Raw genomic sequence first — 16,457 nt, 5'->3', positions numbered from 1 at the left:
TGCCAGGCAATGACCATCTTCAACAACAGAAAGATCTAACCATCACTCCTTGACGCTCAAAGGGTTTACCATCACTGAAATCCTCACTATCAACATCCTGGGGATTACCATTGACCAGAAACTGAACTGGACTACACATAAATACTGTGGCTACAAGAGCAGGTCAGAGGCTAGGAATCCTGCGACAAGTAACTCACCTCCTGACTCCCCAAAGCCTGTCCACCATCTACAAGGCACCAAGTCAGGAGTGTGATCGAATACTCCCCACTTGCTTGGATGAGTGCAGCTCCAACAACACTCAAGAAGCTTGACAAGGTCCAGAACAGAGCAGCCCACTTAATTGGCACCTCATCCAGAAACATTCGCTCCCTCCACCACCAATGCACAGTAGCAGCTGTGTTTATCATATACAAGATGCACTGCAGGAATTCACCAAGCCTCCTTCAAAAGCAAGTCAGGAGAGTGTTGGGATACTCTCCATTTGCTTGGACAAGTGCAACTCCAAAAATACTTAAGAAGCTCAATACCACCCTGAACAAAGAAGCCCACTAAACACAGAGATAAAAACAAAAAAACTGCGGATGCTGGAAATCCAAAACAAAAACAGAATTACCTGGAAAAACTCAGCAGGTCTGGCAGCATCGGTGGAGAAGAAAAGAGTTGACGTTTCGAGTCCTCACGACCCTTCGAGAGAACTTGAGTGAATGCAAGAAAGGGGTGAAATATAAGCTGGTTTAAGGTGTGTTTGTTGGGGGGTGGGTATGTTTGGGTGGGGGGAGAGAAGTGGAGGGGGTTGGTGTGGTTGTAGGGACAAACAAGCAGTGATAGAAGCAGATCATCAAAAGATGTCACAGACAACAGAACAAAAGAACACAGAGGTGTTAAAGTTGGTGATATTTTCTAAACGAATGTGCTAATTAAGAATGGATGGTAGGGCACTCAAGGTACAACTCTAGTGGGGGTGGGGAGAGCATAAAAGATTTAAATATATTTAAAAATAATGGAAATAGGTGGGAAAAGAAAAATCTATATAATTTATTGGAAAAAACAAAAGGAAGGGAGAAGAAACAGAAAGGGCGTGGGGATGGAGATGGGTGCTCAAGACCTAAAGTTGTTGAATTCAATATTCAGTCCGGAAGGCTGTAAAGTGCCTAGTAGGAAGATGAGGTGTTGTTCCTCCAGTTTGCGTTGGGCTTCACTGCAACAATGCAGCAAGCCAAGGACAGACATGTGGGCAAGAGAGCAGGGTGGAGTGTTAAAATGGCAAGCGACAAGGAGGTTTGGGTCATTCTTGCGGACAGACCGCAGGTGTTCTGCAAAGCGGTCGCCCAGTTTATGTTTGGTCTCTCCAATGTAGAGGAGACCACGTTGGGAGCAACGAATGCAGTAGACTAAGTTGGGGGAAATGCAAGTGAAATGCTGCTTCACTTGAAAGGAGTGTTTGGGCCCTTGGACGGTGAGGAGAGAGGAAGTGAAGAGGCAGGTGTTACATCTTTTGCGTGGGCATGGGGTGGTGCCATAGGAGGGGGTTGAGGAGTAGGGGGTGATGGAGGAGTGGACCAGGGTGTCCCGGAGGGAACGATCCCTAAGGAATGCCGATGGGGGGGGTGAAGGGAAGATGTGTTTAGTGGTGGCATCATGCTGGAGTTGGCGGAAATGGCGGAGGATGATCCTTTGAATGCGGAGGCTGGTGGGGTGATAAGCGAGGACAAGGAGGACCCTATCATGTTTCTGGGAGGGAGGAGAAGGCGTGAGGGCGGATGCGCGGGAGATGGGCCGGACACGGTTGAGGGCCCTGTCAACCACCGTGGGTGGAAAACCTCGGTTAAGGAAGAAGGAGGACATGTCAGAGGAACTGTTTTTGAAGGTAGCATCATCAGAACAGATGCGACGGAGGCGAAGCAACTGAGAGAATGGGATGGAGTCCTTACAGGAAGCGGGGTGTGAGGAGCTGTAGTCGAGGTAGCTGTGGGAGTCGGTAGGCTTGTAATGGATATTGGTGGACAGTCTATCACCAGAGATTGAGACAGAGAGGTCAAGGAAGGGAAGGGAAGTGTCAGAGATGGACCACGTGAAAATGATGGAGGGGTAGAGATTGGAAGCAAAATTAATAAATTTTTCCAGGTCCCGACGAGAGCATGAAGCAGCACCGAAGTAATCATCGATGTACTGGAGAAAGAGTTGTGGAAGGGGGCCGGAGTAGGACTGGAACAAGGAATGTTCCACATACCCCATAAAGAGACAGTCATAGCTGGGGCCCATGCAGGTACCCATAGCCACACCTTTTATTTGGAGGAAGTGAGAGCAGTTGAAGGAGAAATTGTTCAGTATGAGAACAAGTTCAGCCAGAGGGAGGAGAGTAGTGGTGGATGGGGATTGTTTGGGCCTCTGTTCGAGGAAGAAGCTAAGGGCCCTCAGACCATCCTGGTGGGGGACAGAAGTGTAGAGGGATTGGACGTCCATGGTGAGGAGGAAGCGGTTGGGGCCAGGGAACTGGAAATTGTTGATGTGACGTAAGGTGTCAGAGGAATCACGGATGTAGGTGGGAAGGGACTGGACAAGGGGAGAGAGAAGGGAGTCAAGATAACGAGAAATGAGTTCTGTGGGGCAGGAGCAAGCTGAGACAATCGGTCTACCGGGACAGTTCTGTTTGTGGATTTTGGGTAGGAGGTAGAAGCGGGCCGTCCGAGGTTGGGCGACTATCAGGTTGGAAGCTGTGGGAGGAAGATCTCCAGAGGGGATGAGGTCAGTCCTGGAAACAATGGCTTGATGTTCAGTGGTGGGGTCATGGTCCAGGGAGAGGTAGGAGGAAGTGTCTGCGAGTTGACGCTCAGCCTCCGCGAGGTAGAGGTCAGTGCGCCAGACAACAACAGCACCACCCTTGTCAGCGGGTTTGATGACAATGGCAGGGTTGGACCTGAGAGAATGGAGTGCAGTAAGTTCAGAGAGAGAGTGGGTGAGAGGAGCAGAGAAAATGAGACAACTAATGTCGCGCCGACAGTTCTCAATAAAAAGATCAAGAGAAGGTAAGAATCCAGAGGGAGGGGTCCAGGTGGAGGGAGAATATTGGAGCTGGATGAAAGGATCCGTTGAACGGGGAGAGGACTCCTGCCCAAAGAAGTGAGCCCGGAGATGAAGACAGCGGAAGAAAAGTTCAGCATCGTGCCGTGCCCGAAATTCATTGAGGTGAGGGCGTAAGGGTATGAAACTAAGTCAAAAACAGAATTACCTGGAAAAACTCAGCAGGTCTGGCAGCATCGGCGGAGAAGAAAAGAGTTGACGTTTCGAGTCCTCATGACCCTTCGACAGAACTTGAGTTCGAGTCCAAGAAAGAGTTGAAATATAAGCTGGTTTAAGGTGTGTGGGGGGGGCGGAGAGAGAGAGAGAGAGAGAGAGAGAGAAGTGGAGGGGGTTGGTGTGGTTGTAGGGACAAACAAGCAGTGATAGAAGCAGATCATCAAAAGATGTCACCAACAATAGAACAAAAGAACACATAGGTGTTAAAGTTGGTAATATTATCTAAACGAATGTGCTAATTAAGAATGGATGCTAGGGCACTCAAGGTACAACTCTAGTGGGGGTGGGGAGAGCATAAAAGATTTAAATATATTTAAAAATAATGGAAATAGGTGGGAAAAGAAAAATCTATATAATTTATTGGAAAAAAACAAAAGGAAGGGGGAAACAGAAAGGGGGTGGGGATGGGTGAGGGAGCTCAAGACCTAAAGTTGTTGAATTCAATATTCAGTCCGGAAGGCTGTAAAGTGCCTAGTCGGAAGATGAGGTGTTGTTCCTCCAGTTTGCTTTGGGCTTCACTGCAACAATGCAGCAAGCCAAGGACAGACATGTGGGCAAGAGAGCAGGGTGGAGTGTTAAAATGGCAAGCGACAAGGAGGTTTGGGTCATTCTTGCGGACAGACCGCAGGTGTTCTGCAAAGAGGTCGCCCAGTTTACGTTTGGTCTCTCCAATGTAGAGGAGATCACATTGGGAGCAACGAATGCAGTAGACTAAGTTGGGGGAAATGCAAGTGAAATGCTGCTTCACTTGAAAGGAGTGTTTGGGCCCTTGGACGGTGAGGAGAGAGGAAGTGAAGGGGCAGGTGTTGCATCTTTTGCGTGGGCATGGGGTGGTGCCATAGGAGGGGGTTGAGGAGTAGGGGGTGATGGAGGAGTGGACCAGGGTGTCCCGGAGAGAGCGATCCCTACGGAATGCCGATAGGGGGGGGGGTGAAGGGAAGATGTGTTTGGTGGTGGCATCATGCTGGAGTTGGCGGAAATGGCGGAGGATGATCCTTTGAATGCGGAGGCTGGTGGGGTGATAAGTGAGGACAAGGGGGACCCTATCATGTTTCTGGGAGGGAGAAGGCGTGAGGGCGGATGCGTGGGAGATGGGCCGGACACGGTTGAGGGCCCTGTCAACGACCGTGGGTGGAAAACCTCGGTTAAGGAAGAAGGAGGACATGTCAGAGGAACTGTTTTTGAAGGTAGCATCATCGGAACAGATGCAACAGAGGCGAAGCAACTGAGAGAATGGAAGCGTGGTGTGAGGAGCTGTAGTCGAGGAAGCTGTGGGAGTCGGTGGGTTTGTAATGGATATGGGTGGACAGTCTATCACCAGAGATTGAGACAGAGAGGTCAAGGAAGGGAAGAGAAGTGTCAGAGATGGACCACGTGAAAATGATGGAGGGGTGGAGATTGGAAGCAAAATTAATAAATTTTTCCAAGTCCCGATGAGAGCATGAAGCAGCACCGATGTGAAACTAAGTCCTTTGCTGAGCACTGAACGTTCAGCATCGGAGAGGGGAAGGTCAGGGGGTATAGTGAATACACGGCTGGGGCTGGGATTGGAAGATGGGGTGGGGACGGAGGGGCAGACAGGGGTGGAGGGTCCTAGATGGGTGTTGGTGTCGACTTGATTGGCACCCAATCCACCACCCCCAACATTCATTCCCTCCACCACTGCTCAGTGGCATCAGTTTGTACCACCATAAGATGCAGTGCAGCAACTCATCAAGGTTCATAAGACAGCACTTCCCAAACCCACGACCACTATCATCTAGAAGGACAAGGGCAGCGGATAGACGGCAACACCACTATGTCTGAAACTGAAGATGGGTGATGAGAAGGAACCAGCTCCCAAGAAGGCAGCCAAGAAAACCTTAAAGAAACCGTCAGCGAAGGGCAGCAAGAAGCATCAAAGGTCAAGGAAGGAGAGTTACTCCATCTACATCTATAAAATGATGAAGCAGGTTCACGCCGACACCAGCATCTCCTCCAAGGCCATGAGCATCATGAACTCGTTCCTGAACAATATTTTTGAGCGCATCGCAGGTGGGGCTTCCTGCCTAACCCATTACAACAAGCACAGCACCATCAGCTTCTGGGAGACCCAGACCGCCATGCGCCTGCTGCTGCCTGGGGAACTGGCCAAGCACACCGTGTCAGAAGGGACCAGCTCCAAGTAAAATCTCACAATGGACGGAAAAGCACTCAAAACCACCACCTGGAAATTCCCCTCCAAGTCACTCACCATCCTGACTTGGAAATATATCGCCGTTCCTTCACTGACACTAGGTCAAAATCCTGGAATTCCCTCCCTAACAGCACTGTGGGTGTACCTACACAACATGGACTGCAGCAGTTTAAGAAGGCAGCTCAACACCACCTTCTCAAGGGCAACTAGGGATGGGCAATAAATGCTGGCCCAGCCAGCGAAGACCATATCCCGTGAATGAATTTTTTAAAAGCCAGCATTGCACTGGAATAGTCGTGTCTACAGATAACAAAGGCATGGATGAGGGTTTCAGCAAAGACCAACTGAGGCAGGGGAAAAGTTGACTGATGTTACCAAGGTGGAAATAGGCAGTCTTGGTGATAATGTGAATGGGTGGTAAGGAGCTCATCTCAGGGGAAAATGTGACACCAAGGTTGCGAACCACTAGTTCAGTCTCAGACTGTTACCAGGGAGAAGGATGGGGTTGGTAGTTGGGGAACAGAGTTTGAAGTGGGGACCAAAAATAATGGCTTCAGTCTTCCCAATATTCAATTGGAGGAAATTTCTATTCATCCAATACTGGATGTCAGAAATGCAGCCTGATAATTTAGTGGAGTTGTTGAGAGAGGTGGTGATGATGTAGAGCTGGGTGTTTCAGTGTACATGTGAAAACTAATGCTGTTCCTTCAACTACAGGATTGTCATAAAAAACCCAGCCAGTTCGCTGTTATCCTTTAAGAAAGGAAATCTGCAGTCTTTACTTGGTCCAGGTTATATGTGGCTCCAGACACACAGCAATTTTCAACTGCCCTCTGAAATGGTCTAGGAGACCAGTCAGTTGTACCAAGTTGGAAAAAGTAATTGATGGATTACCTACATCACAAGGACTACAGCAGCATATGATGGCCTTGCAAGTGACAACCACAGCTGTGAATGAATTATTTTTTAAAATTTATTGCTGTTCACTTCATGTGAGGCTTGTTGGGAAAGCCAAAACAGGGAATTGCCCAGAAAGATTCACAACTGGATAAAAGGATTGATAATTAAGGATTAAGTGGTGATTAAGGACAAAGCCTCACCTGAAAGAGAGCAACTTACAGTATTGGACGAGAGTCTGTTTGGGATCCCTGTGCACAATAATTCAGTGATATGAAACAGAGTACTTAATTGCTACTTTTCTGACGCATCCAAATACTTTCTGCACTCGGGTGAGCAAACTGTACTCCAGACCTCGCCTTACGTCAATCTATGAAATGGGCTCTAACTTGTCTTCTAATACCTTGCATATGCACAACAGTTCATAAATACCTTTGCCTTACTGATAAACTCTTCGCACTGAACTGATGCTCTCAAGGTGTAATCAGTGATCCCTGCAAATCTCTCTTTTTTGACTGTGCCTATAACCTCCAACCATAACGGAGGAAGGAGAGCCCTCTCTTAAAACAATGGATCGGCCAAGCTCCTGAACAGTCCTGACACAGGCAGAAGGACAGGTCTGCCTTTTACATTCTCCTCATTCAGCCTTGAAACACTGAATAGGTTGGCAGGGGTGTCACGTGTTTTCTGGCCACAGATACAACATTTGGAATCACTGAGGAAAATCTTTAAGTCCAGTATTTTACATAACTTCCCCAGTGAGCTTAAACTCCCTTCTACACAGCTCAAAATAATTAGTTTGACACCCGCCTAACCAATTGACATGACCTGCTGAACTTGCAGAACAGGCTTGAAGGGATGAACGGCCAACTCCTGTTCCTATGCCTGCTCTGACGTGCTTTAACTTCCTGTTGCTCCTCACTCAACACAATAGGCAGCAAAAACAAAGCCAACTAGAAAATCAGAGAAGCCACAAATTAAGGGTGCTCTTGTCATAAGGCTTTTAAGATGTCAGAATATGGCTGACCTATTTAGGTTAATTGGGCCCATTCCCTAGTAACTGTCTACATTGCTGTTTCTAGTTCATTGCTGACAATTGGCAAAACGTGCAGAGTGGCATAAAAAATTGCAAATGGACAGCAAAATTACCTGCAGTCTAAATATCTACCTGACTGTCATTAATGTAACTCAAACTCCAGAACCAGCTTCGAAAAACTTAACTACTGATCTCTGGAGATGTTAATGCACGTTATTGAGTTATCTTCCTTACTGACCACAAGAGTTGTGGAACACAGTCAAGTTCTGAAATCTTCTCAATCTGACTTGGGCATTTTCCTGCTCTATTAAAACCACTCTGCTCACTAGGTATGGGGGTCTGATTGATTCCCAGCACTTGTTACTTCTCAGGTCAATCAAATTTCTGCAGCCCCCAATGAGGGCCAGCAACACACAATGTGTATTCAGGTCATTAATCTCCAACTGACAGAGATAACACTATCATTTAGCATTCCATTACATGCTAAGAAGAAAGAGGAAGCTAGGGCTGTCACACAGAGCAGCACTGCCCTGTTGCACATTCAAGGTGTGGCAGTGTCAACAAGGGATCCATAAACTCCAAGAAGTTCTGATGAAGAGTCATACGGACTCGAAAAGTCAACTGTATTCCTCTCCGCAGATGTCAGAGCTGCTGAGTTTTTCCAGGTATTTTTGTTTTTGGCTCCATAAACTGCCCATCCTCCTCCCATCAACTCAACAGACAACAACAAAGAGCTTATTTACTATCGGCTCATTGAAGTAGAGGCAGTAATAAGTGGCGGTAAAATAGGGCAAAGTCAGCATGGTTTCATCAAGGGGAAGTCATGCCTGACAAATCTGTTAGACTTCTTTGAGGAGGTAACAAGTAGGTTGGACAAAGGAGAGCCAATGGATGTTATCTACTTGGACTTCCAGAAGGCCTTTGACAAGGGGCCACACAGGAGGCTGCTCAGTAAGATAAGAGCCCATGGTGTTAGAGGCAAGGTACTAGCATGGATAGAAGATTGGCTGTCTGGCAGGAGGCAGAGAATGGGGATAAGGGGGTCCTTCTCAGGATGGCGGCAAGTGACTAGTCAGGGGTCAATGTTGGGATCACAACTTTTCACTTTATACATTAATGATCTAGATGAAGGAACTGAGGGCATCCTGGCTAAATTTGCAGATGATTCAAAGATAGGTGGAGGGACAGATAGTATTGAGGAGGCAGGGAGGCTGCAGAAGGATTTAGACAGGTTAGGAGAATGGGCAAAGAAGTGGCAGATGGAATACAACGTGGGCAAGTGTGAGGTCATGCACTTTGGTAGGAAGAATAGAGGCATAGACTATTTTCTAAATGGGGAGAGAATTCAGAAATCTGGAGTGCAAAGGGACTTGGGAGTCCTAGTCCAGGATTCTCTTAAGGTTAACTTGCAGGTTGAGTCAGTAGTTAGGAAGGCAAATGCAATGTTGGCATTTATTTCGAGAGGACTAGAATATAAAAGCAGGGATGTGCTGCTGAGGCTTTATAAGGCTCTGGTTAGACCACATTTAGAATACTGTGAGCAATTTTGGGCCCCGCACCTCAGGAAGGATGTTCTGGCCCTGGAGAGGGTCCAGAGGAGGTTCATAAGAATGATCCCAGGAATGAAAGGCTTAACATATGGGGTACGTTTGAGGACTCTGGGTCTATACTCAATGGAGTTTAGAAGGATAAGGGGGGATTCGATTGAAATTTACAGAATACTGAAAGGCCTGGATAGAGTGGACGTGGGGAAGGTGTTTCCATTAGTAGGACAGACTAGGACCCGAGGGCACGGCCTCAGAGTAAAGGGAAGACCTTTTAGAACAGAGATGAGGAGAAACTTCTTTAGCCAGAGTGGTGAATCTATGGAATTCATTGCCACAGAAGGCTGTGGAGGCCAGGTCATTGAATGTATTTAAGACCAAGATAGATAGGTTCTTGATTGGTAAGGGGGGTCAAAGGTTACGGGGAGAAGGCAGGAGAATGGGGTTGAGAAACTTATCAGCCATGATTGAATGGCAGAGCAGACTCAATCGGCCGAATGACCTAACTTCTACTCCTATGTCTTATGGTCTTATGGTGGAGGGGAAGAACAAGGCATCTTTTATGGTCAGAAAATGTGCTTGTGTGTGTCACAATCTCACAGGAGTGGCGCAAAATGCATTGAAAGTCTTCAAAAGTGAAAAAGGCAACGGAAGGAGGACAATTCTATTTCAGTTTATGCTCCATAAAAGATTGTGAAAATCAATGTCAAAAAGTTATGGGAAGGAAGGTCTAAATGGCATGATGGACAAACTGCTATAACCTAGGCCAAAAAGATAGAGATATAAAGATGGCTGATGTTTGGTGAAAATTGGTGCCCAGATGAGGGGTTGGCCATGTTGGACTGAGAAACTTCATCACTCAATGGATTGTGAATCTTCAGAATTCTCTACTCCAGAGAGTGGTGGATGCTCCACTGCTGAGTATATTCAAGATCTGGATACCAAGGGAATCAAAGGATATGGGGATCATGCAAGAAGGCAGACCAGAGGTCAAAGTTCAGCCATGAACTCTAAGTGGTGAAGCAGGCTCATGGAGCCAAATGGCCTACTCCAGCTACCATTTAACATGCTCTCATGCAAAATCCATGCAGTTGTTTTAAGTTGTTGAGGAAATAATCCAGCTCTTGGATGTGGGTGACCCCAAGAGCGCGCAATTTCAAAACTAATCTACTGGCTAGGAGAGACCCTGGTTTATTTATTGCAAAGTGGAGCACCCCATTACAAAAGCCTACTAACACATTGGCAAATCAGGCACAGGTTTGCATACAAAATAACAGAGATGGAGTCAAACACTTCGCTCCTGCTTAATGGAAGCAACATTCACGTTTTAAACCAGGGACAACCAGCAAATACATAAGACTCTACAGCACAGACACAAGCCACTCGGTCCAACTGGTCTATGTTTATGCTCCACACGAGTCTCCTTCCATCCTACGTCACCTTATCCTATTAGCAGATACTTCCTATTTCTTTCTCCCACAAGTGCTTACCTGCCTTACCCTTAAATGCATCTATGATATTTGCCTCAACTACCCCCTGCAGTAGCGAGTTCCACATTCTCTGGGTAAAGGAATTTCTCCTGAATTCCACATTCAGTTTATTATTGACTATCTTATATTGATAACCCTTAATTTCAGGCTGTCCACAAAATGGAAATACCCTCTCCACATTTACCCTATCGAAGACCTTCATAATTTTAAAGAGTTCTTTAGGCCTTATCTTTTCCAGAGCAAAGAGCCCCAATCCATTCAGCTTTTCCTGATAGTTGTGTCCAGTCAGTTCTGGTATTGCCTTTGCAAATCTTTTCTGTGCCTCTACAGGCAATGGTGCAGTAACGAAAATAGAGAATTACATAAATTCCAACAAGTCTCAATTGCATTCAACCATTCCCTGACTAAATACTTAACAATAAATATGACGACCAGCTCTCTAACCTGCCATTGCTTGGAAGAACATAAACCCTAATAGCCATTGCTGCTCGAGTGCATGTGGTGACCCAGGGAAGAACATCAGAAGGAGAGTTCGAAACCTTGGAGAAGGTGTCTGAGAGTAAGAGTCGGTTTGGGAGAAGATTCCAAGGTAAGGTCTTAGAGAGTAGGGATTGGAAATCCTTGTGTGGAATTCAGTGAGACTGGTTGGCTCATGGTGTTACAAGCGACTGGAGAATTGAGGAGAGATCCATAGTATCTGTTTGAGGTGGCATCTGTCACTTGGTTTCAGAGTGTGGTGTATCTGACCACAGGGTGCCATAGGTTTACATAGACTGTGTACTTACTGTGGACATTAGAGTATAAGATAGCTTTTATAACTTGTGTTAGCCTTACAAATCTGTAAATATCTGTAAATGTATTGTTATGGGTGAAGGAGTATTGTAATGTAGTTCATTTTTTCTTGTTAAATACATTTTTTTGGTTAAAGATTCATCACCTAACTCATGTGCCTCTGTTCAGTAACTACTCTCCATGTATCTAAACAACAAATAAAAGTTAGGATCTATCAAGCTGGGTTCCACTCTAGGATCAGGCTAGTCTAGGGATAACTTCAGCTGGGATCGTAACACGAAGTCATAACACGAAGTCAGTTTTAACTGCAGCTTCAACACTTGTAGTCCTAAGACTCTGGTATGTTCCCTGCTATTGTCCCTCAGCCTTTGCACTGAGCAACTTTTCATCACGGATTTCAATCTGCATTTCAACTTGTCCTCCTCTTTTTCTCCAAGCTCACCACCCTCTGATCATCTCTTAATCTCTTTCTCCATGTGAACTCCCTCATTCATATTCCCAGCCACCAGCTGCTCCCCTGCCTTGCCCACCTACACCTCCAACAATAAATGTGAGGAATGAATTCTTTGTCACTAAGATGGAGGCCATTCGATTGGCTGCCTCTACTGCTACCCTCCCTTCCCACCACATCAAACTTCCCTGAAGCCTCCCAGCTGCCCTGGTTCTCGACTTGCATCTGTCTCTAGTTTCTCCCCTAAATCCCCTCATACCTTCGCTTGGCCATTAGACCCACCTCCTGCTACAGTGACCATGTTCCTACCAAACTGCTGATTATTCAACTTCCCTTCCTGGCCCCCATATTAACTGACATTGCTAGTCATTCTCTCTCCTCAGTTACTGTTGCCCCTCCTTCAAATCTGCCAACATCACCCCTCTCCTCAAATCACTCATTCTTAACCCCTCTGTCCTTGTAAATTAATTCCTCGTCCCCAACATCCCTATCCTCTCCAAAGACCTTGAACATGTGTTCTCCATAATCTGTACCCACATTCCCTGTTTGAATCCCTCAAAATGAGATTTCCGCCCCTAACATGTTACCAAAACTATCCTTAATGAGTCACAAATGGCATCCTATATGACTGTGACAAAGATAAACTATCCCTCCTCATCCTTCTCGAACCATTTGCAGCCTTTGACATGGTTGACCACACCATCCTCCTCCAACCCTTGTGCACCACTGTCCGACTGAATGGGACTGCTCCCCTCTGATTCAATCCTTATCTATCACGTTGCAGCAGTGGCTTCTCTTCCTGCTCCTGCACCGATACCTTTAACAACCTCCGATTTCTCTCAAACCTGATGTCCCTTGGTGGTATGACCAAAAAGCACAGCTTTAGTTTTCACACGCACACTGAAGACACCCAGCACTACCTCACCACCATCTCTCTCTCAATCTGATTGGTCAAATTGCTTGCCTGTCATTCAGTACTGACGAGTAGAAATCTCCTCCAACTAAATATTAGGAAAAGTGAAGTGAGTGTCTTTGGTCCCAGTCACGAACTCCGTTCTCTAACCACCAGCTTCATTCCTATCTCTGGCAGCTGCAGGAAGCTGAAATAGACCACTCGTATCCTCAGTATCATATTTAACCCAGAGAGCAGCTTCTGACTATGTGTCCACTCTATAACTATTCTGTCTACTAGCACTTGCTACCCTTGCCTAACACAAATCTGTCAATTAAACAAAGAGATAAAAACAAAAAACTGCGGATGCTGGAAATCCAAAACTAAAACAGAATTACCTGGAAAAACTCAGCAGGTCTGGCAGCATTGGCGGAGAAAAGAAAAGTGTGGTCTCCTCTACATTGGAGAGACCAAACGTAAACTGGGCGACCGCTTTGCAGAACACATGCAGTCTGTTCGCAAGAATGACCCAAACCTCCCTGTCGCTTGCCATTTTAACACTCCACCCTGCTCTCTTGCCCACATGTCTGTCCTTGGCTTGCTGCATTGTTCCAGTGAAGCCCAATGCAAACTGGAGGAACAACATCTCATCTTCCAACTAGGCACTTTACAGCCTTCCGGACTGAATATTGAATTCAACAACTTTAGGTCCTGAACTCCCTCTTTCATCCCCACCCCCTTTCTGTTTCTTCCCCCTTCCTTTTGTTTTTTCCAATAAATTATATAGATTTTTCTTTTCCCACCTATTTCCATTATTTTTAAATATTTTTAAATCTTTTATGCTCCCCCCACCCCCACTAGAGCTATAACTTGAGTGCCCTACCATCCATTCTTAATTAGCACATGCGTTTAGATATATATCACCAACTTCAACACCTATGTGTTCTTTTGTTCTGTTGTCTGTGACATCTTTTGATGATCTGCTTCTATCAGTGCTTGCTTGTCCCTACAACCACACCACCCCCCTCCACTTTTCTCCCCCCCCACCTTAAACCAGCTTATATTTCACTCCTCTCCTTGGATTCACCTAGTTCTGTTGAAGGGTCATGAAGACTCGAAACGTCAACTCTTTTCTTTTCCGCCGATGCTGCCAGACCTCCTGAGTTTTTCCAGGTAATTCTGTTTTTGTTTTACAAATCTGTCAATGTCAGTTTAGGCTCACTTGCAATTTGGTGGGGTGGGGGGGGGGGGTTCCATTGTTCCACAACCCTTTGTGTGTTTCTTGATAATTTTCTCAAATTCATTCACAGGACGTGGGCATCAGTGGCAAGGCCAGAATTTATTCCCCATCCCCAATTGTCTGAGCAGGTGGTGAGTGGCTCGCTAGGACATTTGGTAGGGCACTTATGGGTCAAACACATTGCTGTGGGTCCGGAGTCACACAGGGGCCAGACCAGGTAAGGATGGCAGAATTCTTTCCCTAAAGGACACAGGTGAACCAGATGAGTTTTTATGACAATCCAGTAATTTCATGGTTACCATTACTCAGGCTAGCTTGTTATTCCATATTTATTTAATTAACAGAATTTAAATTCCCCAGTTACTATGGTGGGATTTGAACTCTCATCTCCAAAACATTAGTCTCAGTCTCTGGATTACTAGTCTAGTAACACTACCAGTATGCTACTGTATCTACTACTCAACCCAAACTATTCAATTCTAATGTTAGGGTTATGCCCCCTTGTCCTGGACTCCCCGATCAGAGAAAAGAGATTTCCATGATCCATCCTATCATATCCTTCAATCTTAAACACGTCAATTAGATCGGACTAACCCTCCTTCCACTGATCCTTAGCTTGGCACTGGAATTATAAAAACTTGCTTACAGAAGGAAGCCATTTGGCCCATCATACCCACGCTCGATCTTTGAAAAAGCTGTTGTGTTTAGTCCCACATCTGTTTTTTTTAATCTGTAACCCTTCAAATTCTTCACCCGCATGGACTTGTCCAACTGACTTCCATGCCTTTTCAGTTCCCAACAACATTCTTAAGTGAAAATATTTCTTTTCATCTCTCATCTATCTCTTTAGCTAACGATTTTCAATCTCTGACCTCTGCTTACTAACCCACTCAAAGGGAATAGTTTTACTCAATCTACACTATCAAAACCTCTCAACAGCTTAAAAAAAGCCTATATTACGTTTCCCCTTAACATTTTCTGTTCCAAGAAGAACAGTCCGAACTTTTCTAATCTCTCCTCATAAATGAAATCCCACATTCCTGGTAAGATTCTGATAAATCTCCTCTGAATCTTTTCTAAAGCCGTTACATCTTTCCTGAAGTGTGGGGCACAGAATTGTCCACAATACTCCAACTGGGGCCTAACTAGTGATTAATAAAATTCTAGCAAGATCTCTTTGCTTTTATATTTTATTCCTCTGTTTATAAACCTAAGTAGCCCATGTGCTTTTTAATCACCATATCATCTTAACCTGCCTTTTAAGGGTTTGCATATATAGACACCAAGTCTCTCTGCTTATTACATTTATCAAAATCATGCTATTAATAATGTACTGTCTGTCCAGATAAGTCTGCCCAAAGTGAATCACTTCACACTTCTCCATGTTAAACTCCATCTGCCACACTTCTGTTCATTTCACCATTCTGCATGTGTCATCCTGAAGCCTACAGGTATCCTCATCTCTCTGTTATGTAGCTCAGTGGAAAGTGCAGTAAAGGGACTGATTCTTACTGCTTGCATATAGCAGCACTTCCCTGGCTGAAATCAAGAGGTACAAAAACACTGCACAGCGGGGCACTTTATTTGCGTAAAGAATTCCAGCAGCCTTCACTTGCACCAAATATTAAGCCAATCATCTTACTGAAGGATGGAAACTTTGCAATTGTAGACAAAGTCAATATACAACCATGCGAGCATAAAGCGTGCTCTACCAGACAGAAAAAAAGCCAGCTCCCCACTACTGGAGGAAAACAAAAAAAAAAAGCAGGACGGCTTTCAAATCAGAAAGAAAACCCGCCACCACTTCACCAACCATCACCCACCCAGAGAGAATTCAACAAAAAAAGCAACCCACACTAATGGCCACTTCTGGATTAAGCTGGCTCCTGTCTGCCACAGTGTGCTCGTTCCGGTCATGCTCAAACAGCTCAGTTGGTGTTAGAAACGATTGCATACAGATTGGACAGATGAACCCCTGGAAAAAGTGTTAACTTTCAGAATTATAGTTGTGATTAAGAGCAAATTCAAACACAGCAACTTGTAACATCATCAATGGCTCTGAAGGCAAAACACACAAAATGCACAGAGAGGTTTGACCATACTAGATAAGTAGATGAAACTCAATTTTGAAGACATGCTTAAAAAAATAGCTTGAAAGGTAAATATTTTTGTCCCCTTGGGTCGTGTAATGAAGGAACAACACATGCTAGCATGATAACATTAGAGTTAGGATATTCAGAAGTGAGGTCATGAAGTACTTTTACTCACAAAGGGTAACTGAAATCTGGAATTCTCTACCCAAAGTGCTCTGGATGGTGGAGAGATTGAAAACTGAAAGTCCCGAGTCTGATAAGACTTTTTTGGGAACAGTATTGAAGAATGCGGAGCAATAGTGGGTAAATGGAAACAAAATACAAATCAGCCATGATCTAACTGAATGGTGGAAGAGGCTTGAGGGGCTGAATAGCCTCCTCCTGTCGCTACATAGATTAACAGCCTTAACTTGATCAAAGCCATTCTTAGGAGTAAGTCACATCCTAAAGGGAGAAAGTAAAATAGAGACAAGCCACCTCAGTAAATTCTTACACACCTGGACTAGAACCTGCCTCAACATGCAGGAGTCTGCACCAGGGTCTTGCAGA

General features: G+C 45.4%; 1 protein-coding gene across 3 annotated transcripts in view; it reads right to left on the bottom strand.

Moving 5' to 3' along the window:
• The window catches only part of eea1 (early endosome antigen 1), a 137,472-nt gene that overhangs the window by 109,903 nt on the left and 11,112 nt on the right, over positions 1 to 16,457 (bottom strand). For 2 of the 3 annotated variants that reach the window (XM_041202848.1, XM_041202850.1), the window contains exon 3: positions 15,671 to 15,790. The exons of the other annotated variant lie outside the window; for it this stretch is intronic. In XM_041202848.1, the coding sequence (XP_041058782.1) occupies positions 15,671 to 15,790 (120 nt within the window). The remainder of the gene's footprint in view (positions 1 to 15,670; positions 15,791 to 16,457) is intronic. 3 annotated transcript variants of the gene reach the window in all.

The sequence above is a fragment of the Carcharodon carcharias genome, chromosome 13 (genome assembly GCF_017639515.1).
Source record: "Carcharodon carcharias isolate sCarCar2 chromosome 13, sCarCar2.pri, whole genome shotgun sequence".
Classification (NCBI taxonomy): Eukaryota; Metazoa; Chordata; class Chondrichthyes; order Lamniformes; family Lamnidae; genus Carcharodon; species Carcharodon carcharias.
Note: the sequence above shows the minus strand (reverse complement) of the source record. Positions and strands in the feature narration are given on the sequence as shown.